The 26,817-nt window shown below is 43.7% G+C and overlaps 1 protein-coding gene across 3 annotated transcripts in view; it reads right to left on the reverse strand.

The window, feature by feature from the left end:
* Positions 1-26,817, reverse strand: part of SAC3A (SAC3/GANP/Nin1/mts3/eIF-3 p25 family) — an 85,624-nt gene that overhangs the window by 30,699 nt on the left and 28,108 nt on the right. For all 3 annotated transcript variants that reach the window (XM_087371517.1, XM_087371516.1, XM_087371518.1), the window contains one exon: positions 25,034-25,214. In XM_087371517.1, the coding sequence (XP_087227643.1) occupies positions 25,034-25,214 (181 nt within the window). The remainder of the gene's footprint in view (positions 1-25,033; positions 25,215-26,817) is intronic.

The following is a 26,817-nucleotide window of genomic DNA, read 5'->3' on the forward strand; positions in this document are numbered from 1 at the left end:
AAAAGTAAAAAGTCTTACTTATCAGGCGATAGGGAAGTGTTTCTGTTGAGGGCCTCTCCAATCTTGTCCATAAACTCATACAAGAGCCCTAACGTGCTTCCCTCCATGTCCATGATGCGAAGCACCTTGTAGATAGGATTAATCGATTTGATTAATGCCTTCACCTGATTCCACCAAGACTCATCCATGATCATGCGAAAAAATTTGATAGACTTTGCTTGGCCTCTATCATCCCAATCTCCCCACTCCCGAGACACAACCGTGCGCAACAAGCCCTAGCGCACTCGCACAAGCCTCTCCACCACTCTGAACATGTAAGCAAATCTTGTGGCTGGAGGTTTCAATAGCTCTAGGTCACTGTAAGCCCGATAGATGCTGACGACTTTGGGTCTCTTCGTGACAAACTTCACGATATTGCGGGTTGTGAAGAAGATGGCATCAATCCAAGGTATCTTCCCTAGGTCCTCGATCAAAAGATCAAGGCAATGTGAGACACAGCGTGTCCACACAATCTTAGGGAACTCATCTTCTAACATGGCATCCATTGCACACAATTGCTGCCATTATCTGTCACCACCTGCACCACATGCTCAACACCTATCTCCTTAATGGCTGCCCGTAAATGCTCCCAAATATACAACCCTGTAATCACTGTACCTACAGTGGAAGCGTCTATGGCTCTCAAGAACATGGTTCCCTTGCAAGAAGACACTAAAATATTGTACACATTCCTCCTGCGTGCATCAGACCATTCAGAGTGTGCATCCATATTTTTTCCAAGTCTCTTTCAAGGGGTTCATTTGGTCTTCCACACATTTCCTCTCTCTTCTTAGCTCTCTTGTTCGCAAGGCCTCATATGTAGGCCCTTTCCATTCGTACCCAATGCGGCTTAAGGCTCTCATGGCCTTCCTCCATCGTGTAGTCTTGGCCACATGAAAGGGTATTGCACACTGTACGAAGAGCTTTGTGAGCTCACTGGTGGCCTCCTTCACTGCGTGCTTTTGCATCTTGCTTGAATGCTAGACCTTTGCAGTGATCCTCTTTTTCCGGCACTAGCATCCACACTATTTGATCCATGTGGCAAGGGTGTTCTTGTAGCACTAGGACCCGCGCTCGATGTAGTTGATGCCCCTCTACTTCTCTTTGCAGAACCCAATGTGCTGGCATCATCCAATGGCTCAGTGTCAGCAGCCTCTTCTTCATCTTGCAGCCCTTGGCCTCCACTTTTTGCAGCCAAGGCTGCCATACGCACACGCTTCCATTTTGTTAGGCCACCTTTCACTGGAGTAGGCACGAACTGACAAGGTCCTACATCCTTGCTGGGAACACTTGCTAGATGGTCTTTCACCTGTATGACAGATCTCGTTTTGCAGAACCCAATGTGCTAGCATCATCCAATGGCTCAGTGTCAGCAGCCTCTTTTTCATCTTGCAGCCCTTGCCCTCCACTTTTTGTAGCCAAGGCTGCCATACGCACACGCTTCCATTCTGTTAGGCCACCTTTCACTGGAGTAGGCACGAACTGACAAGGTCCTACATCCTTGCTGGGAACAGCTGCTAGATGGTCTTTCACCTGTGTGATAGACCTCGTTTTGCTTAGGCCGCAATAGTTGCATCTCCACTTCTTGGAGCCACCGCCTCCTTTATAACTATCCAGGAGGGAGACATGGATCCAATAAGCATCTCTTGGCATTGAGGAGGATGGAGAGGTGAGAAGGAGGATGGAGAGGTCACAAGTGAGAAAGGATGGAGAGGTCACAAGTGAGAAAGGATGGAGAGGTAGAAGGAGGATGGAGAGCTCAGAGGTGAAAGAGGATGGAGAGGTGGAAGGAGCCTGGAGGATCAGAGGTAAAGTGAAGGAGGATGGAGAGGAGGAGGATGGAGAGGTTACAGGTAAGATTAAAGAGAGGATGGAGAGAAGAAGGATGGAGGGATGGAGAGCAGGCTGCCAAGCTGCAGCTTACAGAGTGGAGAAGATGGAGCAGCTTAGAGAAGGTGGAGAGAGCAGCAAGGATGCACAGAAGGAGTGCAATGTGCGGGAGGCGAAGAAAAAAGGAGCTAGGCGGCAAAATCACGATTTTGGGGGTCTTTGCGAAAAACAGGTTATACGAAATGGCGTTTCTTCAAGAAACGCCTGAAACGTCGTTTTCGTTTTGCCGTTTTCGTTTCCTGCCAAGAAACGGCCTTTCTGGCAACTATGATCACGAGACGATTTTCCATTGCTTGTGGAGTTGCTCTTTAGCACAAAGGAAGGTAGTGCTTGCTTATGATCATTTTGAGGGGCCAAGGCATTCACCGTTGTATTGTTTTCCTTGCCGACGTAGTGATTGGGGAGATAATCATTTGCTATGAGATGCATTGCGCCACTCCACTCTCTAGATAATGCCCTTGAAGTTTTCTAGAGGACAACAAGACCTAGCCTGCAGGTATCTTTATATTTTCATAGATCATGGAATATGTTGGTTGTACAACCCACTGCCGTGGTGGTACTCTTGGGTTAGCGTTGGCAATGAGATGGGACCCAAAGACGTAGGCCACAAGGTGGCTAGGGGTTTCTTCTTATCAAGGCTCAATGAATATTTTAAAATTGTTCTCAACACATTTAATAAAAGTCTCCTTTAGTGCTAGCCTTCGTCATGGCTGAGTCTGAGCTTCACCTCCAGAGTGCCGACAGAATCTCAGTATGAAGACTTTGTATAAATGGATGCTCAAGTATGTGTGGGTGTTTGGATTTGTATGTGTAAGAGCATATTTTTATTATGTATAAAAAATAAATTTGTATACATAAATTGTATCATATTGCCGTTTCTTCCGTTTACATTTTGGCGAGGGCCGAAAACTCTGTTTCTTCTGTTTCCGTTTCTTCCGTTTTCGTTTCGGCTGGTAACTATGCTCGTGTACCTATCGTGCGAGCCAAGTGGCAACCCTCTACTCTGCCTGGCCCCAATGGGTAGTTCACCAAGTGTCACTAGCCCTAAGAAGTATGACGTATCTTGAGGTAGGAGGATATTCCAAAGCCATGATCATTATCTAGTGTGAACTGTAAGCAATACCAATTGTCCCCTCACATTTTGGTGCCAAAAAGTGAGCAGAAAAAGGCGAGCGACTCCCGAGAGTGACTATATGACCCTATATATCAAGCCCATTCAAGGCCTATTTTTTAATCCATTATCTATGAATGTTGTATGATTAAAAGACACCCTTTTTCCATACAAATCTGTAACTTTTTCCAAAGTGTTTTTTATCATGGGATCCAAGGAGAGGCAACTAGCTACCATCAAGGCCAATACAAGTGGCTACGAGAAGAGAAGCACTCGCATGACCCTCACAGGCTGTCCTGCATAGGCAGTCCAAACCAAGGAGGCTTTGAAAAAAGCACCGGCAGCACGCAATATGGAGACTCCCCCACAAAAAATATGAGGATCAATAAACCCATAGCTTGCTCAAAACTTCGGGTTAGGTAAAGATCTTTCAAAACTCTCCTTGCTTGATGATGGTGTAACACATAACTCTATATATCATATGAGTTATCAGAGTTTGGGCATAGCTCCTAAACTCAAAGTTCAATCTTAATCACTTGTCTTTTATAATTGCCCCCAATCCAAGGTGCTGATGTTATACTCGAAATGTCTTCAAATTGATTGTGCAAACAACATCTTGACCATTTAACACAAAGGTCGCAATGTGAGCATTTCAACTGGAATATCAATATTATTATTCCTATGGGAAGCCCTTCACGATCTTCAACAATTGTTGAAAAGGAATATGTTCTTTTCTTACTTATATTGCTGGAAAGGAAGTTCCAGAAGAGGTTCAAAAAATCCAATCAGTCAAGAAAGGTTAAACTTCCTTAAAAGATTTTCTCACAAGAGTTGCCTAGTTAGATTCCACCAAAAAAGACCTAACACCATAAGATTGACTTAGTTCTCGGATGTTCTCCATCCCAATAGACCTCCATATCGAGTAAGGCAAACCCAACAAGATGAGACCTTCAAGGAAGTTCAGGAACTTTTGGAGCAATCAACCTAGTTGTTTCCCCTCTCGCTATAGTAGATAGAAAGCCTAACTCACTCTCTCTCTACTCACAATAACTGCATTGAGATAAAATATTCACTCAAACACATGTGGAACTATGGAATGAGTGTGAGATTCTGAGGGAGGAATATGGAAGGGCCTCCAAAGAGGAAATAAATAACTGAATATCTATCTACCCAAATAGGGCTGAAATATAATCAAAGAACAAGAACTGTATGGAGGGAAGAACCCTCACTGTCAAAGAGGAAAAGGGACTATTGTATAGAGGGGGATACCACTCACTACACAGTTGGAACTGAGGGCTACTGAGGGCGGACCCTATCTGCTACTGTACTGAACCGAACCGGGCTAAAGACTAACTAAAGAGCGGCTGGAAGAGACTGCTAGTTTGCAGTAGACTCTCCTGCCCTAATCCTAGTGTTGGAAATGGATAGGTCACCTCCCTGTTTGTAAGCCCCCATATGAGGAGAGCATTGGGGGGGTTGGACTTCGAATCTGAGAGACTGACACATGGGCAGCATCATGGCTGCCATGAGAGCAGAGATCAGACAAAGAGAAGGATCATGTACCTGGAGGCATCACAGTGGCTGCATTAGATGACGGCTTTGTGGGAGGGAGATGGCAGGGCCAGCATGCCTTGGCTCTGCCCTGGCAAGAGGCTACTGGTGAGCAACAAGATGGCGGGGCATTCTGGGGAGCCCTAGTTTTGAGAGCCCCTAAGGGCCAGTTTCGAGCGAACCAAATCGGGGCAAGCAGAGGGATGGTCAGCTATTGGTGGATAATTTTTTGCCTACCTGGTCGGTTGTTTTGGCAGGCCTTGGGGCCTATATAACGAGAGGATTTGGGCCTCACAAATCATCTTCTGGAGCAACCAATCCACTAACAGAAGGAGAAGCAACAAGGCTACCTTTGGGCATATGTTCAAAAAGAGAAACCTAGCTCACAGGAGGTCGTATCCAGGCAATAGGGTGGAGAGATAACTGATGAACAAAGAGTCTACATATGCTCATTGGAGCACGTGGGCTCAGAGATCTAGAGGTGCTACATATTTAGCAAGAGAAGCTTTGGTATTGTATCTTGTCCAATTTGTGAACGGACGGAAATATAAAGTGTTGCTTCTATCTTTGTCTCTGAGCATTGTATATTTGCTAGTCTGCACATACACTTGAATGTTGTGTGACGTACACACACTTGATGAAGCATTCCATAGTAAACGCATTCTACATATACCTAGATGAATCCAGGAACATTCCCAAACTCATCCTCTAAAAACACAACATAGTGCAGTTTCAATCTCATGATAGTCACTCACAAGGTTGAAAACCATAAACTCCATCATGCATAGCAGGGACCAGCTACTATGACATCCCCACTGACGTCATCAGCGCCCAACAATGGGTGTAGACCATAGTATAAAAATATGCTCTCACACATACAAATCCACACACCCACACATACTTGAGCATCAATTTATACAAAGTCTTCGTACTGAGTTTCTGTCGGCACTCCGGAGGTGAAGGGCAGACTCAGCCATGATGAAGGCTAGCACTAAAGGAGAAGGCTAATCAAAAGGTAGTCCAAAATCTCTTCATGTATATCCTAGGCTAACTATCAGTCTTCCACTACGGGATACCCTCTGTGTGAAAGGTCACTTTTCTAACATGATAAGCCCTGACGGAAGTTCTCAAGAAGTGGAGCTTGAAGGATGATCTTGATTCATTGCTCGGTGGAATTAGCTGATGGAGTCTAAAGGATTGCACCCAAACGGGAGGCTCAGGTCCAAATAGGTGTACAACACTCTAAACCCTATTCATATTTCAGTTCATTATCATGGACAATAGATACCAAATCCAAACTTTGGTGAGACAGGCAAGCTCGATGGGACCAGATACCCGTTGAGGAAGATGAAGGTCTGGATCCACTTGGTGTTCAGGGAGTCATGGGGGAATGCAACGAGGACAGAGCTAATACCTCAAGCCACCGTAACTACTCCAGCCACATAAACCTCGACAGTGGTGACAATGCCTACAAACCCTGTTTTAGTGGGAGCATGACATATCCAGCATGCGGAAGCCTTGGCTATCATTGTGGGTATGACAACAGACGCGGTGGTGCCGCATATTCAGATGGCCGACCTTAGGGCCTATATACGGAGAGGCTTTGGGCCTCACAAATCATCTTTTGGAGCGCCAATCCACCAGCACAAGGAGTAGCAACAAGGCTACCTTTGGGCCTATGTTCAGGAGAAGAAAGAGACCTTGAAGTTGCAGACCTAGCTCACAGGAGGCTGCCCACCTAGGCTGTACTCAGGCAGTAAGGTGAAGAGATTACTGATGGACAAAGAGTCTACATATACTCAATGGAGCACGCGGGCTCAGAGATCTAGAGGTGTTAGGCATTTAGCAAGAGAACCTTTTGGTATTGTATCTTGTCCAGTTTCTGAAAATATAAAGTGTTGATTCTATATTTGTCTCTGGGCATTGTCTATTTGCTAGTCTGCACATACACTTGAATGTTGTGAAGTACACACGCTTGATGAAGCATTGATTCCATAGTGAACACTTCCGCATGTAATTCCTGGGCTAGCTATTAGTCTTCCGCTGCAAGATGTGAGAGGTCATTAAACTAGCACCTAGTCCTTAGAATTGCTGGTGGCTAAAGGCTTGAGCACTATAGGAATGGATAATGAATGACCCCTAGCCTTTTATAGGTCCCCCTGAGCCCTAAAATAGGCCGACTAGGCTGCTGCAACCCCTCGGCTAGAGATAGACATCACCGACCCTATCTGCAGATGTCACCGATCCTACTGGCGTCACCCGACTGGCAAGTGGCAGCTAGGGTCTGATGATGTGGCTCTGCTGTCCACCGCATGTATGTATCTGTGGTAGTCTACGTGGCTGCTGTCCAGGCTGTTGATGTGGCTGCCTGTGTGGCTGTTGCTAACGTGGTTGCCTACGTGGCAGTCCTATGTGGAAACCAGTATGTGCACGGGCTCTGTGGATGCCTGTGAGAAACCCTTCTGCTGTGATGTGGCTGCCTGTGTGGCTGTTGCTAACATGGTTGCCTACATGGCAGTCCTATGTGGAAACCAGCATGTGCACGGGCTCTGTGGCTGCCTGTGAGAAACCCTTCTACTGAAACACAAACTAGGGTATGGAAAAGGCGTCGCGAGGAGATCGGAATAAACTGTGAAAAATCCTCTTCTACCCATGCTGCCTAGCGGGAGCCCCTCTGCTTCAATTTAACATTTGGAATTGTTGCTAGTGCCGGCTCACATATGGCTCAAGCCACAACACATGGAAAACTGGATGCATGGTCCATGTCGAAGGTAACTGCAACTTCACGACCACATCATTTACAACTTTGATTATCGGAAAGGGGCCAAAGCTTCACACTTCTTCATTATTCAGAGATAGACTCACTATCTTTCCTTGTAACCCCACATCACACCGGTGCTATATTGCAGATGCTGTATTCCGCAAGGAGCAATACTTACAGCTAGTTCCAGGGATCCTAAACGACACCCATTCCTCCAATGTGGGAAGCACCCCCTATGAAGCAGTTGTGAGAAAACAGAATGAAAGCAAGAGTGTGCAAAGAGAGAGTGAACTGAACGTAGTTCACTCCCCAAAGTGTATTGAACTAAAGTAACTAAAGTGAAGTACAAAGAAAGAGATGAGGGTTTTGTCTAAGTGACAAAACCCTATCTAATCACTAACCATAGTTAGAGATTACACCATGGTTAGGGGGCAAAACCTCTAAGAGGGAAAAGTGCCCCTAACCCACTTATTACATTACATTGGCCACTGGCTACAATATAATAATAATTCTAAACACCCCCTACAGTGCCAATGTGGTGTACAAGGTAGTGATCAATCACCAAAAGGAGATAAGTTTAGGGCACTACGAAATGCCTCAACCTTTTCACATGGAAGTGCTTTGGTGAAGATGTCTACAACATTGTCATGTGTTGACACATAGATCATATTGATCTCCCCTGCATGCAACTTCTCTCTAACATAATGATAAAGAACCTCAATGTCTTCGTGTGAGCATGAAACACCGGATTCTCTACCACTGCAATAGCGCTCTGACTATTAGTGAGAATAGGAGAAGGACCCTCTAGTATGAGACAAAGATCAACGAAGAAACGTCGCAGCCAAACACACTCAACTTTCGCTGTGAAAGCTGCCCTGTACTCAGCTTCATATGAGAAAGTAGCCACTGTAGATTGCTTCTTGCTCAGCCAAGAAATGCAAGTGTTTCCCAAAAAGAAACAATTACCACCAGTGGACTGCCTAGTATCATAGTCTCCAGCCCAATCTGAATCACTGTAATCATGCATCTGCAAGTCACCCCCTCAGCTCTTGCGCTTTTCGCATATAATTCCTGACTTGGAGTAGAATGTCTTGCATTTCTTGAACCAGTTGATCAGCTAGGGCCACTCGATGTTGAAGTACAAAATTCGTTGGTACAATCAGAGTGTGTCCTAATACAGAAGGTCGTCCGTATAAGAATAGGATGAGAAAATCTTCTGTTCGGAAGTCGAAGGTTGATCTTTTGAAAGAACATGTACCGTTGTGCCGAAGTCTTTATCATTGAAATACTTTCCTTTGAATGAATTCGGAACATCCACAAATAATGTAGAGATTACCATAGCTGATGCTAGAGTTAACCTACTGAGAGCATCTGCAACTACATTGCGTAGTCCTAGAATGTACTCAATGGTCATGTGAAAGTTCGCCAGAAACTCAACCCAGCGTGCTTGTCGAACGTTCACGACTGGCTGAGTAAAGATATACTTTAGAGAGTGATGGTCTGTCTTGACTACCGAGTCGGCTCCCATGAGATAATGTTTCCAAGAGCGATAAGCATGTACAACGGCAAGAAACTCCTTATCATAAACCGGGTATCGGGTTTGGATACCAGAATGTTTATGGCTGTCAAAAGCAATACCTCTGCCTTCTTGCATCAAGACTGCTCCTCTAGCCGTCTGTAATAAATCCCCATATATAGTGTTCAAACGGAAGGTTTCGGTCAGCAATAGCCATAACGGGTGTGGTAGTGAGTGCTTGCTTGAATTGTTGGAAACTATACTCTGTTTCGAGAAGCCACTGAAAAACTGCTGTGCTTTTTAATAATTCAGACATAGGAGCTGCGATTTCAAAAAACTGATAGACCTTTGTATGGTAGAAGTTTGCCAATCCGAGAAAAGAGCGGACATCATGAACAGTCTTAGGAGTAGGCCAGTTTCGGATTACCTCAACCTTCTTGGGATCCACAGAGATGCCCTGAGCTGCAATAACATGTCCCAAATATTCGAGTTGGGTCTTGAAGAACTCACTCTTCTCAACATTGATATAGAGAGAATTTGCGCGGAGAACTTCAAAAACTTGGTGAAGATGTTGTTTGTGCTCATGTAGGAAAATGCTGAAACTGAGGATATCATCGAGGTAAACAATGACAAACTTATCGAGGAAAGGCCTGAAGATGTCGTTCATTAGTGTCATGACTGTGGCCGGGGCATTGTTTAACCCAAAAGGCATGACCAGACATTCATAGTGTCCATACTTTGTTCGAAAAGCTGTCTTGTACTCATCGCCTTCTCGTATGCGAATTTGATGATATCCTGAACAAAGATCAATTTTTGAGAATTGTGTGGCGTGTAGAAGTTGATCGAAGAGGTCATCGATGCGAGGCAATGGATACTTATTTTTTATAGTGAGCTTATTGAGGGCTCGGTAGTCGATGCAGAGGCGCATTGACTTATTCTTTTTTTCCACAAGTAGTACAGGAGATCCGAAAGGACTGCAACTGGGCCGAATGTGACCTTTGTTGAGTAGTTCGGTCACCTGTCTTTGGATTTCTTCATTTTGAGTGTAAGAAACCCGATAAGGAGGTTTCGACGGTGGATTACTGCCGGGAATAAGGTCGATTGGGTGATCCACTAGTCGTCGAAGTGGTAACTACTTTGGCAATTCCTGTGGAAAAATATCCATGTAGGGTTGGAAAAAAGGTTGGTTGAGGTGTTCAGGAGGTCCTTTGTTGGTGTCTCCTCTACTGCCGTAACCAATAGAAGTGAAGTCTTTACTTGACGTTTACGAGCCCACTTCTTTACTTGTAGGATAGAGGCAACTGGGGTTGAAGGAGAGTCCCTAGAACCAATTAGCTCAATAAGTTTTCCCTGGTGGACAAACTGGATAGTATGGCTGCGAAAACTGATTGATGGATCATAGTCGTAGAGCCACTGTTGTCCAAGTATGACATCGTACTGAGAAAAAGGCATGATGTCGAAGTTCAACTTGTCCGTATAATGTTGGATGCGAAAAGACAAAAAGACAAGTTTTATATCCTGGTGTTGCACAAGAAGGTAAATCCATTTGCGAGTTCAATCTGATAGTCCATGGCACTAGGACGGGTGGTCAACCGAAGTTTGTCGACCATAGAACTAGCTAGGAAGTTATGAGAGCAGCCACTGTCGATGAGGATAGTGACCGTTGTTCCACGAATGGATCCTTGGACACAAAGTACTTGAGTGGCCAGGGAAGGTTCGGGGTTGCTGGCAAGGCTCATGTGGATGGTATTTGCCATTCGAACAGCTTTGCCTTTCTTGTCTTGTGCTGGGGTAGCATCTTTTGTTTGGGAAGTGCTAGGTTCCATATTGGAATTTTGCTTTGGTCGCTTGGGACAATCGAACCATCTATGGTTGCCTGTACAGATGGTACAAAGTCCTTTTGTGCTGGAGTAGTGGCCGCACCTTTATGTTGGGGATGACGGTGATGACTTTATGAAGAAGAAGAGGCGCGATCCTTGGAGGACTGCTTCTGTTGGAATCCAGCATACGATTTCTGAGACTTGTGGGGATCTTGAGACTGTCGCTGACCTTGATAACCCGAGTTTTTCTAAACTTAGGGTTATCTTGAGGGCGAGCACCTTAGGAATAGTAGAGTTCTGTGTTCGATTAGCACTCTGTTTTCCTATGTTTTGGAAATCTGTAATGCGCTCTGCGTAAGCAATAGCGCCAGCTGTGGTGGTGATGTTTGCTTTGAGGACATCAATGCGTAACGAGGGGTTTAGGCCTAAGATGAAAGCATGAAGGCAATCATTATCAGTTAAACCATCAATCTCCAGCACCAATGTGGTGAACTGAGAGATGTAGGAAGACAGGGAGCATGTTTGCTCCAACTGTCTGAGTTTTGAACATGCTTGGAAGTCCGCATTGGCAGGTATGAACTGCTTACGGAGCAGCTGTTAAAAACATTCCCGAGTTAACATACTTTTGCCGTCCTTTAAGCGTCGTTGCCCCCATAGGAAAGTTGTATCCTTGAGGAGGGAGGCTGCCAAGGCAATCTTTTGCCTTCAGTGAGGTCAACAATATCAAAGTACATGTGTAGTTTTGCCGGCCATTGGTCAACTATTCGGCGATTTCGTTGACCAGTGTAGGCTTCCGAAAGTTTAATGTCAAGTCTTTTAGTTTTGAAAGCTTGGAGTAAACGGTGGAGGACACAGAGATCAGTGTGTTCTACCTCAGGTGGGAACGAGTCCACATAGTCGTGCGGTTGCGTCACGTCATCCTCTGTATGTGTAATACTACGAGAATCTTGGAGTTGTTGGACTTTCTGGACCAAGTCGGAGATGCTGTCCTGAAGCTGGGAAATTTGAAATTGAAGTAGTGCTTCGCCTTGTAAGTTGACTTCAGGTGTCTTTTTTGGACCTGAGTCACTTATCTCCGGAGAGGCTGCACGCGAGCGTTGCGACATATCTGAGGTTCCTATGAGAAGAGCACGAACCAGCGCTCTAGTTTGTACCATTCTTGAAAGAAGATCCGGGCTGCTCCCTGAGGTTGCTCATGTTGGAGGAGGCAAGACAAGCTAGATGGGAAATCTGCTGGTGATGCCGAAATGGGTGTTACTGCTCGTGAGCGTACAGGGGTAGGTTGCAGAGTCCACAGATCTGAGAAGGGATAAGGAGCTGCTATCGGGAAAGGAGGATATCCAGAAGGAGTGCCTTCAGAGTGTAAATACCGTCTTGGGGAAGGGAAAACTGTGCAGGAGGATATCTGGGAGTTAAAGGAGGTGGAGAGTACCCTGGAGATGTTGAAGCTGAGGGGTAAAAGTCTCTCCAAAGATGCACAGCAAACTCGTGAGGAATATCGGGTTCTGGGTATCTACGTGTCTTGTGAAACACAACCTCGACTGTGCTGAGGAAGTAATGTAATTGAGGTGCCTCACGCAGAAGGTATAGGATGTGGTCCAAGTCACTGGAAGGGCACGTGACACAGAAGACCCACGATGCAAAAGCTTCGAAATGGGCTGGTTGTGCAATCTGAACACGATATTGTGTGATAGATGATGCCTGAGGTGTCCTTGAAGGGACTGGGGAATTACCAGGGGTTTCCATGCTTTGAGGAGGAGGCTTTCATTTGCTGTAATTTGATAATGAGCGTCAAATAACAATATGAAAGAGAATCCTTAGAAATAGAATGGAAAGAATCCACCTGGCATAGATTAGATCTGCCAATTAGTTGTGTAGAAAAGGCCTACAGATCACTGTCCGGAGGTCCATGTTGCTGTCCTTGCAAGTCCACGTGGATATGTGAACAAGAAAAAGTGCCTCGCGAGACTTTCGAGGCAGATAGGGGCGTTGGCAGAGGCATGCTGCCGAAAAGGGCAGATTGCATGGAACTGAACACACTTTTCCTGCGTTGAATTCAGTGGCAAGTAAATGTGGGGTGCAAGGAGCAAGACTGGGCCTGGCTGGTCGGAATTGGAAGGCAGCAAAAAGGCCGCTGTTCACAGCCTAAGGTCGCGAGATGAGCCAGCAAGAACCAGGCTGGTCTGAATCGCGATGGAGGGGCAGCAAGGGCTGCTGGTCACAGGTAGTTATGGTGGCGATGCTCTAGCGAGGGCCAGCTGCCAAAAACGATCCAGTAGATTGTAGGATGGAAGCCTGACAAAGGGCGCAGCCTGCTTGCATCTGGCGCTGCTTGTTGAGTGCTTCCAGGGCTGATCTGCGGTAGAAGAAGATGGCGAATTTCTGGCACCTACGCTGTTTGCAGAAATTCGGGGCAGCAAGATGACGATAGAGGCTGCAAAGGGGATCTGTTCGATCACAAGGTCTTGTAGGCAGGTATGCAAAAGAGCCGGCTGATGCAGGCCATCGAGAACGACACAAGATGGAGGCCTGACGAGGGGCACGGCTTGCTGCAGGGATATGGCACAAACACGTACTGCAGAAAAGGCGAAACGTATTGCAAGAATTCGCGTTTTGATTTGTGCGCCTATTGCTGGGTGTTGGTTACCAAAAAATTAAAACGTGAGTTTAATTAACCCTTGGGTAAGTCTAGGGTTAGGCCTTGGGTGTAGGACTGGTTGCCCTTTTTAGGCCATCTAGGTACCCTTTTGTAAGTTGGTGCTTGGTGCCAAAGGGTGTGCCTATTCTAACGGGTGTGGCCCTTGGAATAGGTGTACCTTTTCATGAAGGGGTGACCTTGTTTTAAAAAGGGGTGTCCCAACACGAAAAGATGTGTCCTTTTCTTCCACGATGTATCTCCCAAGCTGTGTCTTGCACGACCTAATGTGAGATATAATGAACCTCTTGACGGAGAGAGAAATCACTGAAAAAGCTTGTGCATCTCTAGAGTCCCATCTTTTCTGCTCTGCTGTGGGAGCTCCTGGAGCGGCTGCTCCAACAAGACCAAATATAGTGCCTACACCTGTCACTCCTACAGCTCACTCCTACAGCTGGAGGCAGGGGTAGAGGTGCAAATGCAACACAAGTTTGCTTCATCTCCATTGACATAATCCCAAAGATGTCTGCCAACCAAGATATCCTCCTTTGTGAGAACTCCGAAAACCTCATTGGGGTTGTTCTGAGCCATTCATGGCAGATAAACTCAAAAACCACAGCAAACTGACCAAGTAAAATTCCTTTCTGGGATGTCAAATGCACAAGGAAAATCTGCAAAGAAATTCTGCGCACAATGACAAATGCTGTCACAGCCTATCAAAGGCTCAAAATGCAACACAATGCTCTGCTTAATGCCCAAAAATCTGCAAACAGAATCTGCAAAAAGTGGCAAAAGTCTACAAATAACTGCTTGCAGACTTCCAAAATCCTCTTTTACCTGCAAAATTGCAACCCAAATGCAAAAGCCTCAATTTCTTGCGGAAACTTGCATACAAATGCTCTGAAAGCCCCAAATGTTGCACAAATTGCACTCTGCCTGCAAAAGCCCAAATTTCACTACCAAATTACAGTGTAATTGCAAAAGCCCCAAAATTCTCCAAAACTTGCAGATCAACTGCAATGTCCGTTAAAGCTTCAAATGTGCTTCCAAAAACTAAGCCAAACAATGGCTGAATGCACAATTGAACCTGCAAATGAACCTTGCCAAAAACACCAAACACCTTCAGCCTGCAAAAATCTGCTAATACAGAACTGTACGGAAACCGTACAGTGTACGAACGATTGTAAGTGTGAGGAGATGGTGAGTGAGAGAGAGCAAGAGAGAGTGAGAGCTGGAAGCTTGGAAGCTGAAAGCTGAGTTGCAATAGAAGAGTGTGAAAGAGTACAACTCAATGAGAGAGAGATAAGGTTTTGTCCTAGTGACAAAACCTTAGTAGTCACTAACCATAGTTAGTGAACTACCTGCGGTTAGGGGGAAAAACCTCTTAAAGAGGAAAAAGTGCCCCTAACTAGCTTATTATATTACATTGGTCACTGCTGAATTATATCTATAATTCTAACACCCCCCTGCAATGCCAATGTCATGTACAAGGCTGATCAATCACCAAACGGATATAAGTTCAGGGCACTGCGAAATGCCTCAAACTTTTCACGTGGTAGTGCTTTGGTGAAAATATCTACAACGTTGTCATGTGTGGACACAAAGATCATACTGATCTCTCCTGCATGCAACTTCTCTCTGACGTAGTGATAGTGAACCTCAATGTGCTTCGTGCGAGCATGAAACACTGGATTCTTTGCCACTGCAATGGCACTCTGACTATGAGTGAGAATTGGAGAAGGACCCTTCAAAGACAGATGAAGATAAGCAAATAGACGTCGCAGCCAGACACATTCAACTGTTGCTGTGAAAGCTGCCCTGTACTCAGCTTCACATGATGAGGTAGCCACTGTAGATTGTTTCTTGCTCAGCCAAGAAATGCAAGATTTACCCAAAAAGAAACATTTGCCACTAGTGGACTGCCTAGTGTCATAATCACCAGCCCAATCTAAATCACTGTAGGCATGCATCTGCAAGTCACCCCCCCTGGGAAATAGCAAGCCAAAAGACTTTGTGCCCTACAAATAACGGAAGATGCGCTTAACTGCCTGCCAATGCATAGTTTTTCGGCTGTGCATATACCTCACCTAAGATACTGCAAACTGAATATCAGGTCTAGTGTGCAGAGATATATGAGGCATCCAACAGCCTGACTGTAAAGTGTGGCATCAACTGATTCTCCTGCATCATGCATTGTGAGTTTCAGCCCCGGCTCCATGGGAGTGACTATGGGCTTACACTCATGCATGTTAAATCTGGAGTTTCTGAACATACTTGGACTGAGACATAACAGTGCTAGGTCTCTCATGAGAGAACTAGATCCCCAAATAAAAGTGAAGCAGCCCCAAGTCTGACATGTCAAAGTTGGTCTCCAAATCAGCTTTGAAATCTGCAATTTTGTCTTCATTGGACCCTGTGAGCAGTAAGTCATCGACATAAAGAAGGATGACTAAAATTTCCCCCCCATCCATCTTGATGTAGAGGGTGCTCTCAGTAGGACTATTGTGCAGCCCCTTGCTGGTCAAAAAGGCATGGATCTTGGCATACCATGCACGAGGGGCCTGTTTCAGCCCATATAAAGCTTTGTTGAGCCTGCATACTTAAAGTGCATTTGCTGTAATTTCAAAGCCTGGAGGTTGTTTGACATACACCTCTTCCAGCAAGTCCCCATTTAAGAAGGCTATTTTTATGTCCAACTGATGAACATTCCACTCAAAATGTACAGCCATTGCAATAACTGATCGGATGGTGGTCATCCGGGATGTAGAAGCGAATGTCTCCTCATAATCTATGCCCTTTTTCTGAGCATAGCCTTTAGCAACCAGCCTTGCCTTATATCTGTCAATGGAGCCATCTGGCTTCCGTTTGACCTTGAAAACCCATCGTGTGCCAATGGCATGTTTACCCTGTGGCAAGTCTACAACATCCCAAGTCTGATTTTTTGCAATGGACTGCAACTCATCGTGCATGGCATTCATCCAATGCACATTATCATTTGCCTCTTCGAATGTGGCAGGCTCCTCCTCATCAAGGAGAGTACCTGCATATGCTGATTCCACTGAATTAGCACCTTCCATGTGCCTTGCTGCACTGCGAGTCATGCCAGATAACGGAGCATCAATTTTACTCTCCCTGAGAGTCTGTAACAGCAAGTTTGGGACTGTTTTTGCTGCATGTATGTCTGCAATTTCTTGCTGCACCACCTGTTCCACTGCCTGTGGAGGGAGCAAGACATCCTGTGGCGGAACTGAAGCATCTGGAGGTTGCTGTAAATTCTGATTTGCATCAGAAAAATCAGCAGGGGAACCCAAGGCAATGGGTAGCAACCCTTCAAAGACATCCTCTGAAGACGAAGGCATTTGAAATTCAGCCTGAGTGTGAGCTGAATTTTCAGAAAATATCACATCTCTACTTACTATGATCTTGCGTGTAGCAAGATTGTAGAGACGGTACCCCTTGCTTTCTGCACTGTATCCAACAAATATGCATTTGATGGCTTTATCTGACAACTTGTGCCTCAATTCAACTGGCACATGCGCATAAGCAAGGCATCCAAAGACTCGGAAGTGATCCACTGAAGGCTTCCTGTCATTCCAGACCTCATAAGGAGTTTTTGTTTTTAAAGCCTTAGTTGGAGCCCGATTCAAGATGTAATTGGCACACATCAAACCCTCTAGCCCGAATTTGTGAGGCATGTGTTTGCTTTTCAGCATACATCTGTCCATCTCCATGAGGGTTCTATTTTTCCTCTCAGCTTTGCCATTTTGCTGAGGGGTTAGCCTGACTATGAGTTGATGCACAATACCCTTGCCTTTCAGAAAAGCGTCAAATTCTGTAGACAAGTATTCCCCACCTCTATCTGTGCGCAATGTCTGTATCTTGAGTCCGGTTTCATTTTCAACCATGGCTGAAAAGTGTTTAAACACCGTGAACACTTCAGATTTCTGTTTCAGCCCATAAACCCAAGTAAGAATACATCTGCAAACAACATCAATTTAAATGCGAATCTGTTCCAAAACAATTCAGGCTGATAACACCAATAAGTCAGCCATTGCTTAGACCTAGGTTTTGGTAGTTCCTGAAGGTATTTCTTCTTTTGCTAAACTTTGAAAGCAAAACATTACTTTAGAGAACTTCTCCTCAATATTCTACTAGCAATCTTTTGACTCAAATATGTTCCAACATTTTTGAAGTGTTTGTGTGAAACTTCTTAGTGCTCTCTTAAAGGGGAAGGATGAAGATTGCATAGCATAAGATTGTGGAATATTGCTTAACTTCAGAGATTTGAATGAACAGAAATTGTGTTTGGCTCTTCCAAACTTCAATAAAAACCCATTGGCCTTTGGCATAAGCGGAGTCATAATTATCTACAAATTGATCAGCTAATTTGCAAGAGTTGGTAGAAATCTACCCTAGATTATTTGACAAGAAGTTTTTTTTTGTAAAATAGTATATGTATTATTGTAAACAAATTCAACTATGGGGAGATACTTCTCCCACATGGTCAGCTGGTCACGTACATAGATTTTGAGCAGATTAAGTTGGGTAATATCACTTTGGTCATCAGTTTGACGATGAAATGCCGAAGAAAAACTTTAGAATAGTTCCAAGGTTTTCAAAGAATGCTTGCCAAAAAGTACTAGTAAATCTAGTATCTCTATCGGAAATTATAGATTTTGGTATCCCATGATGTTTGAAGATGTACCTAATGCAACTCCAGGAGCCTTTAATCGTTTTCCATGGAATGGTATGAGATTGTTTACTGAACCTATCCACTATAGTCCAAATCGTGTCATATCCTTGATTTGTCCTGGGAATTGCAGTAATGAAGTCCATGGTGATAGATGGTCTTTCTGGAATAGGCAAAGATTGTAGTAGTCCTTTGGGTTTTCCTTGATTAGACTTTGCCTTTTGACATGATATACATGTTGATATGTAAGCAATAGTATCCTCCTTCATGTTTGTGCAATAGAAGAGTTTATCCAGGGCGTAAATGTAAACAAATGCCTCAATGACCTAGTTTTCTTCCATACAGGTGAGTGCCTCCGGTCATCAAATGTGTCCATGCTTGAGAGAAATCGGCATCTTTGCATACATATGCTTAAGAGCTATCATGATATGTAACTGAGATATGTTGAATTCTTGGCCTGCAAGAGAGTGCATTAGTAGTTAAGAGAGCTAGATTTGGATATGAAAAGATTGTAGGAAAATTGACCATCTCATGTGCCTCTTTCTCAAGAGAGGTTGCTTCAAGAATTATTGTAGGCTTTGATGATCAATCTCAACAAGAAAGTCACAAATGATGTTTTCAAATCTTTAAGGCTTGTATTACTGCAAAGAGTTCCTTTCCATAGTTGTCATCATGAACTTCAACGTCTTATAGCCTTCTACTTTCATAGGCTACTGCATAAGCATCTTGAGTTAGAGAACCTCCAATGCAGTCACCACTAGCGTCACGTATGAGCATAGACCAAGTAAGTATATTACCGACAATGGAAGGTCTTTAGATCGGACCATTTCACAATTGCTTGTATCTCATTCGAATGCCATCTTTGGGCCTAGATTATTATTTGAATTCACCGTTCTTGTCATTAATTAAAAAGGCATTTTCTGAACACACATTTCAAATTCACTCTATGTTTCTCCTAACTCTTACTGAAAATAAGAATGTCATTGAAGAAACTCCTATTAATTCTTGATGGTCTCTAAATAATCGTTCCCTCAACTTATTGAAAGTGGCTGGGGCATTAGTAAGGCCAAAAGGCATTGCTAGATATTCCCTTCCCCTTAAGAATGGTTTATGTCCTCGAAAACAAAATTGGGAAACCTCCTTTGGAGACTGCTTACCTTTTCCCATGTTGAACTCTCTTGAGATCTATCTTTCCACTTAACCAGACATTCTTTCCATATAGTATGTCGCGTTCTGTTTTCTTGTGTATCTAAATTTTTTTCTGGTTCATGTGGTAAAGATGCGGGTTCAATAAGTTCAACTAGGACTTCATTTCCAATGAGATTATCATCAGCCAAAAGTAGTTTGAAATATGTTTTTATGAATATCTTCAGGTGTCACTCCGACCCGATGATAGCCACTCTTAAGGTCTATGGAGCTGAAAATTGTAGATCCTTCTAGATGAGAAAAAATGTCATCCATTGAGGAATAGGACATTGGTTCCGATGGTCTGTTTATTCAAGGCTCTATATAGTCTACATGTATCTTGAAAGATCCATCTTGCTTAAGGACCAGCAAGATAGGAGAGGGAGTGTCACGGGCATCCACAGACCGTGGACATGCTAGCTGCCACGTAGGCTGTCATGCAGGTAGCCATGTCAACAGTAGCCACGTGGGGTGCCATGTAGGTACCCACATCAGCAGTGTGTGCAGTAGCCATGTGGACTGCTATAGGTACACAAGGCGGCCTATAAAAGGTAGCCCCTTGACCCTCATTCATCGTCCACTCCTACAGTGCTCTAGCCTTTATCCAACAACAATTCTAAAGGAGCAGGAGCAGACCAGGATCAGGACAGGAGAGTACCAGCAGCCGCTTCCAGTCCATCTTTCAGTTAGTCTTCCCTCAGTTCTAGCTCTATAGTGAGGGTATTTCCCTCTATACAGCAGGCTCTTTTCCTGTTTGGGAGTGAGGTTTCTTCTCTTCTTACAGTTCTTATTCTTTCATTGTATTTCAGTCCTATTTGGGTAGATATATATTCAGTTTCATCTCAGTTCAGTTATTGTGATTAGAAAGCGAGTGAGTTAGGCTTTCTCCCTCCTACACTGTTGTTAGAATTATTATTATATTCTAGGCAGTGGCCAATGTAATGTAATAAGCGGGTTAGGGGCACTTTTTCCTCTTAGAGGTTTTCCCCCCTAACCACAGTCTAATCTCTAACTACGGTTAGTGATTAGATAGGGTTTTGTCACTTAGACAAAATCCTCATCTCTTTCTTTGTACTTCACTTCAGTCACTTTAGTTTAGTACGCTTTGGGGAGTGAACTACGTTCAGCTCACTCTCTCTTTGCACACTCTTGCTTCCATTCTGTTTTCTCACATTTGGTATTGGAGCACTTCCCTTGGACCTGCTTCTTGCTCCCTGCTTATTGCTTTCCTCTTTCAGCTCTTGCATCTCAGCTCCATCGCCAAGCTTCCTGCCTCACGTCCGTACAGCTTCATCGCGGCATGCATTCCGTACACTCCGTACAATTATACTAGTTGCCTGCTCCCGTTCATAGACTTGCGCATAATTTCGTCCGTGCAGCCCGTTTTACTGTACGGATTTTCGTACCTACGTGTCAGTTCCGTACGTCCGTACAGCACACATTCCGTACAGCTGCGCCATAGTGTCCGTACACTTCGACCGCACAGTTGGACGTACAGGTTTATGTACACTTTGTCCTTATTGTTAGAATTATAGATATAATTCAGCAGTGACCAATGTAATATAATAAGCTAGTTAGGGGCACTTTTCCCTCTTTAAGAGGTTTTTTCCCCTAACCGCAGTTAGTTCACTAACTATGGTTAGTGACTACTAAGGTTTTGTCACTAGGACAAAACCTTATCTCTCTCTCATTGAGTTGTACTCATTCACACTCTTCTATTGCAACTCAGCTTTCAGCTCCCAAGCTTCCAGCTCTCACTCTCTCTTGCTCTCTCTCACTCACCATCTCCTCACATTTGGTATCAGAGCGGGTTGACCCTGCTCTCTGCTTCTCGCCTCCAGCTCCAATCTCCCCGTTGAGCTCCAGCTGCAACTCACCTTTGCTGATACAATTCGTCCGTACCTGCCGTACGACTGTACGGAATCATGCCGTACCAACAGACCGTGCCTGCTCGTCCGTGCACAGTGTACCAGATCTGCTCGCCGTACATTGCCTCCGTACTCCGTATAGATCTGCTCGCCGATCAGCACCGTACTGTACATGGGCGCCGTACAGATATGCGCCATACAGCGTCGTACAGCTCTGCTCTGTACCTCGCCGTCCGTACTCCGTACAAATCTGTGCCGTACCTCGTCGTCCGTACTCCGTACAACGTCGTCGTCCGTACTCGGTACAGCTTCGTTGTCCGTACTCCGTACATTCGTACGATCATCCGTACAACGTACGAAATACGTATCTGACAGTTCCGTACTGTCAGCTCACTGTCCGTACACTTCTGCTGCAGGCATTCTGTGCAGAGTATTACTTCTGCAGATACTCGAGCAGTTAGTCTTTTGGGCAGGCTTTGTTTGCAGATAGCTATTGTTTGGCTGCATTTCTGGAAATACATTTGGAGCTTTGACAGACACATTACAGATTTGGGGCTTTTGCAGACAGATCCGAGATCTAGTCTGAAATTTGGGGCTTTTGTTCAGAAATTGCAGATTTGGGGTTTTTTGTAAATTAGCCCCTTTCTGGTTGCAATTTCAAGCCACAAATTGGGGCTTTTGTGTTGGGAGAGCAATTTCTAGAGTTTTCAGTTCATACTGCCTCTCTTGGAGTGTTTTGCAGCACTTTTGGCAGATTCTGCAGAGTTTTTGATGCTTGGACAGATTTCTGACAGTGTAAGTACAGAAATCTAAGTTGCATTTACAGCCTGTGCTTGGCTGTGTTTTTTTTGGGAGTTTTGCATTTCATTCCCAGTAAGGGAATTCAGCTTTGTATCTGCTTCAATCTCTTTCTCAGATATGGCCCATCAAAATCAGAATGACTTCAAGTTCGGTGGTCTTTCACAGGAAGACAAGTTGGATGGTACCAACTACTCCCTCTGGAGTTTCATGGTACGCAATATTCTGATTTCTCGCAATTTATGGGATTATGTCAATGGGGATGAGATCCGACCAGCAGATATTGCACCTGCTACCCCTCCCCAGCAAGGAGGTGGAAGAGGTCGTGCACAGGGTGCAGCTGCAGGACAAGTTGTTGGTGCAGCTACAGTCACTACTCCAGAGCAGAAGAGATGGGATTCACAGGATGCCTTAGCTTTGTCATGCATCTCTCTTTCAGTGAAAAGATTTATCATTCCGCATATCCGGTCGTGTAAGACCTCCAGGGCAGCGTGGGATATTTTGGAAAGCATGTATGCAGCTCGGAATGATGCAAGGGTATCTTTCTTGAAAAGAGAGTTGAGTAATACACATATGGAAGAGGGTGACTCCATGTCAGTCCACCTCACAAAGCTACAGGATCTCAGAGAGCAATTGTTAAACACAGATGAAATTATTCCTGATTGAGAGATGATTACAACCACTTTGAATTCTCTTCCTGAGTCTTATCTCAGCTTTCATACCTCGCTGAACTTATCATTGAGGGGGGGTGCAAATCCTCTCACTTAGCAGAATGCAGGAAGCTTGCAAAAAAAAAGAAAAATAGCTCAGGTATGGTTGTTTCAGATTCAGCTCCTCATGCATCTGACAGTGGGGATGCTGCAGCCAACTTTGTTGGACAAGATTATGCCTTTTTATCTTGCATTTCAGATTCTAGGTTGGCTGTTCCAGATGCTCGGGATAGTACAGCCACTTGCAGTGATGATACATATACATTTTTGACTTGCAGTTATGACTCTTCTACGGATGCATCTACTTTCAGTGTCAATGAAACATTGAACACTTGGTATTTTGACAACGATGCATCCAAGCACATTACTTCTAGAAAGTGTCTTTTTACTTCCTTGCATCCACCTCCCGTTGGTAAGAAAGTCACTTGTGCCAACAACTCATCATATTCAGTACGTGGCACAGGAGATATTGAGCTCACTGCCATTGATGGCTCAATTTTCAGACTTTCAGATGTCTTATATGTGCCTGGCATAACCAAAAATCTTCTTTCAGTGTCCACTCTTAACAGAGGTGGATTTCAGGTCATCTTTGAGGATGACAAATGTGCTGTCCGAGACAGGGAAGATGACTATGCCTTAAGGTTATCTGGTACTCTGCTGCGTGGGCTTTTTCAGCTTGATATTTTTGAGAAAAGAGCCCCTACAGCTGCCATGCAGAATGCAGAATTATGGCATGCCAGATATGGCCACATGCATTACAACAGCTTGATGACACTTTAGAAGTTTTCCATGGTTGATGCATTGCCACCTCTTGCCTAGATGGTGGACAGATGTTATGTTGTTAAGTCTTCTTCATTAGCATCAGTTCCTTGCGAATGCTAATCCACTATTTTTTCACCGAATCAATCGTTGGCTGCTGATTAGGATTGAATCACACCATGAGGGTTCTATAAAGGGCTTGGACTAATCTGGAATTCAGATCACTTGTGAACATGTACATCACTAGCCAATGCATCGATCAGCAAGCATTGCCTACATATCAAACAATAAATGTTATGTCGCTGGGCAGGACCATTTTCCAAGCGAAATCTTCCAAATGTCCAAGCGAAGGGGGGGAAAAAAGCTTCCAACTATGTAAAAATATGGCAAAAATGGATTTGAAGAAAACATAGTTTCACTTAGAAATATGCAAAGTATTATAGGAATGTCTATTTTATACACAAATTTGTACATGAATCTTTGAGGATGGTAAATAACATAATGGGATGGATTTTGAAGAAACCCACATGTGGAGTAGATTTCTCCACGAAAATTCCTTTATGATCCTTCTTACAACTTTTACTTAATACGGTCTTCATGAAAAGCGTTTCTCCAAAGAAACCTCATTGAAGCAAGCCATCCAAGGTAGTTTCGCCAGTGAAACCCCTTTGACGTAAGTCTTCCAAGGTAGTTTCCCTAACGAACTACCTTAGACAATACCTTTATAATGACATAACTTTCACATCCAATGTCCAAATATAGTTATTCAACCACTCAAATTGACTGAAAAACACCATTTGAGCACATCTATGCGGTTATATTTTGCAAAATCTTGCATGTGCAGTCTTAAATCTTATATGTATTTTATAAGAGTAGATATACAAGCCCAAATATTTTGAGAGAAGATAACAAGCCCAAGTTAATACTTCTTTATAGTAATTTTAACTTCTTTAGAAACATATTCATAAATGTCCTATTATTTATGCTAGAAAAACACGAGAAAGCTCTTGTCATATTGAAATAAATGTGTTTAATAAGTACTGATATATATAGAATATTTTTATATTGAGAGTGATTTGAGGGATGTTTCTTAAAGAAATTATTTTTCAACACTCTTAACATGGGTACAAAGGATGTCTATGAACAAGAAAACTTACGTTATATGAAAGTGAATGAGTGACTATTCTATATATTTTCATGATCAAGAAATCTAGTTCTAATAAATATAAAAGTGTAAAAGCCATGTTTCCAAAAGAAATACCTTTTTTGAAATCTCATGAAAAATACGCTCAGATAAACCTGCTCATAGGTTTTTGCTCTTACAAATGACGCATTCTTATGTCGCTTGGGTTTCTAGCTATTTGAAACAAGGTCCACGAGTTGTCTTAGTTGGCAAGAGTTGTGTGTTTAAGAATCAGGGGCTATAATTTTCACTCTCTAACTCCATTTTAAACCTCCAAAAAGTAACCTCATTAAAAACTTTATTATTTGGAACTATTTCAATTACGTGCATTTACAACAAGAAAGCTTCGCTACTTTATCATATTTCCATACCAACCAATGCCGAACTGCTGCAAAGCAATGTGTGCGCGTGTGTGTGGGTAAACATTTTGCAAGTGCATGCTAGTTTAATTTGAAACACTACTTGTGTGTGTGCGTGTTTGTGTGGTGGTCATGTGGATTTATTTGTCGAGTCTTACAGAAGCTTCTCCTCGGATTTGGTTCCATATTCCTTCCTTATTTGCATCCAGCCGTTGTTGGATATCTACTTTCTCATCTAGCCTTTCCTCCACAATAGGCTCCCATCTGCTTTTTGAACGCCTTGTTGGACTCCGATCCAATTTCGAAAGGGATCCCATTGTGTTCAAACCTTGAGCAATTCTGAATCAAAGTTCAAAGCAAGTCAGCACGGTGTACAAAATGGGAATCTTTACGTTAAGAAATCTACAATTGATAACTATACACTCATCTTGTGAGTGTACCCACTTCATCGCAATAAAGACTTGAACAAAAGGAGAGACAGGTAAAAAATAAATATAGGAGATAAAAGCTCTTTTTTCATTTATTCCTAATTTTTTACAAAGAGTCAACAAGCAGAAACTAATAACGCAAAAATAAAATGAAATGGAGGCTAGCTTTTACAAAATAATGTAGCAGGAAAAAATAAAAAAATGTAAAATAACTAATAACAAAACAAAGGAAGGCCGGGCAAGCCAAGCAAAGATAAAGACTCTCACGTAACTCACAAATTAAAATGCACAAAATTTTGGATAACAAAGAGCTCACTCCGAACCAGCTTAAACAAAGACCCACAAAACTCACAAAAGTCAAGGAAGCCAAAAAGGATGGCAAATGGCTGTTTATAGAGAAGAGAAAGCTCTTAATATAGAATTAAAATCTAAGCTTAAAGTAGAGGGGTTTTGCAAAGAGAGAGGCCTGACAAGACCAAGGTTATCGTTTTTAACACCTCATAGCCCGCACTTCATCAACATCGCTTCACCTACCGACTTAGGAGCGGTCTTGGCGGGGCCAATCTTTACGATGACCCATGCAACCACGGCACGTCTTACTAGAGAGCAAGGAGCTCGAGCTCGACTACGGCGGCAATGATTCCAGGCACATTTTTAGGATCCCCCAACGAAGGGGTGGCTATTTGACACGTTGGTGCATCGAACAGCCATGTACGCAGCACCTTTCTGGGGGTGTGACCCTCTCTCTCTTTCTCATCCTTCACTCCCATCGAGGATACGACTAGCTTCGTGGTTTTCACCTTGGTAGTCCCTGAGCATGGGATTGAGGGAGCTTGGCGCATACGACGAGACCCATCGAGAGCCCACCTGAGAACAACCTCTTATTATCCACTTTAGGGACACTAAGGATCGCCTCGCAACACTACGCAGACGATCAGTCTTATGGGATCCCACCCAGATCTACCCCAATGAGAACCTGACATCTCTACAAGTAGAGCAGGAAACCTCTTATTCTCCCTTGTATTTGTAATATTTTGAGTTGCATTAAAACTTATATCAACGCGAAGCTCTCTTCAAGTTTGCAGAGTGTTTTGAGCTGATTGTAAAGGTATCTATAAAGGAGGTGCAATGTTTTCTCAAAACATGTCCATCCGACCCAATCAGCCTCTTTAAACTTTATATCAGTTCATGTCATGTTGAGCCGCAAGATCTTCTTTCAACAACATATCACTCTTCTCTTTGGCGCAGACCAACTTATTGAGATTATGACCTCCGCTGATCCTTTCCTTCTCCCTATGCTTGAGTACAACATCAATTAGAATGTTACCATCTTCATTCTCATCTAAGGGAGGAAAGTATGATGTGGTCTCTTGGTATAAAAGCTTCTTTTTAATGTCCCTTTCCCAGTGATAAATATCTCTATCACTTAGTTCGAAAGCAGTAGGAAGTGAAGAGGTGCGTGAAGTTTATTACCCCCAACTTCATGTAAGATCTTTTGATAGAGACGCCGGGTA

Source organism: Dipteris shenzhenensis, chromosome 33, assembly GCF_047967505.1.
Source record: "Dipteris shenzhenensis isolate YYH24624 ecotype China chromosome 33, Dip_SZ_1.0, whole genome shotgun sequence".
Lineage (NCBI taxonomy): Eukaryota > Viridiplantae > Streptophyta > Polypodiopsida > Gleicheniales > Dipteridaceae > Dipteris > Dipteris shenzhenensis.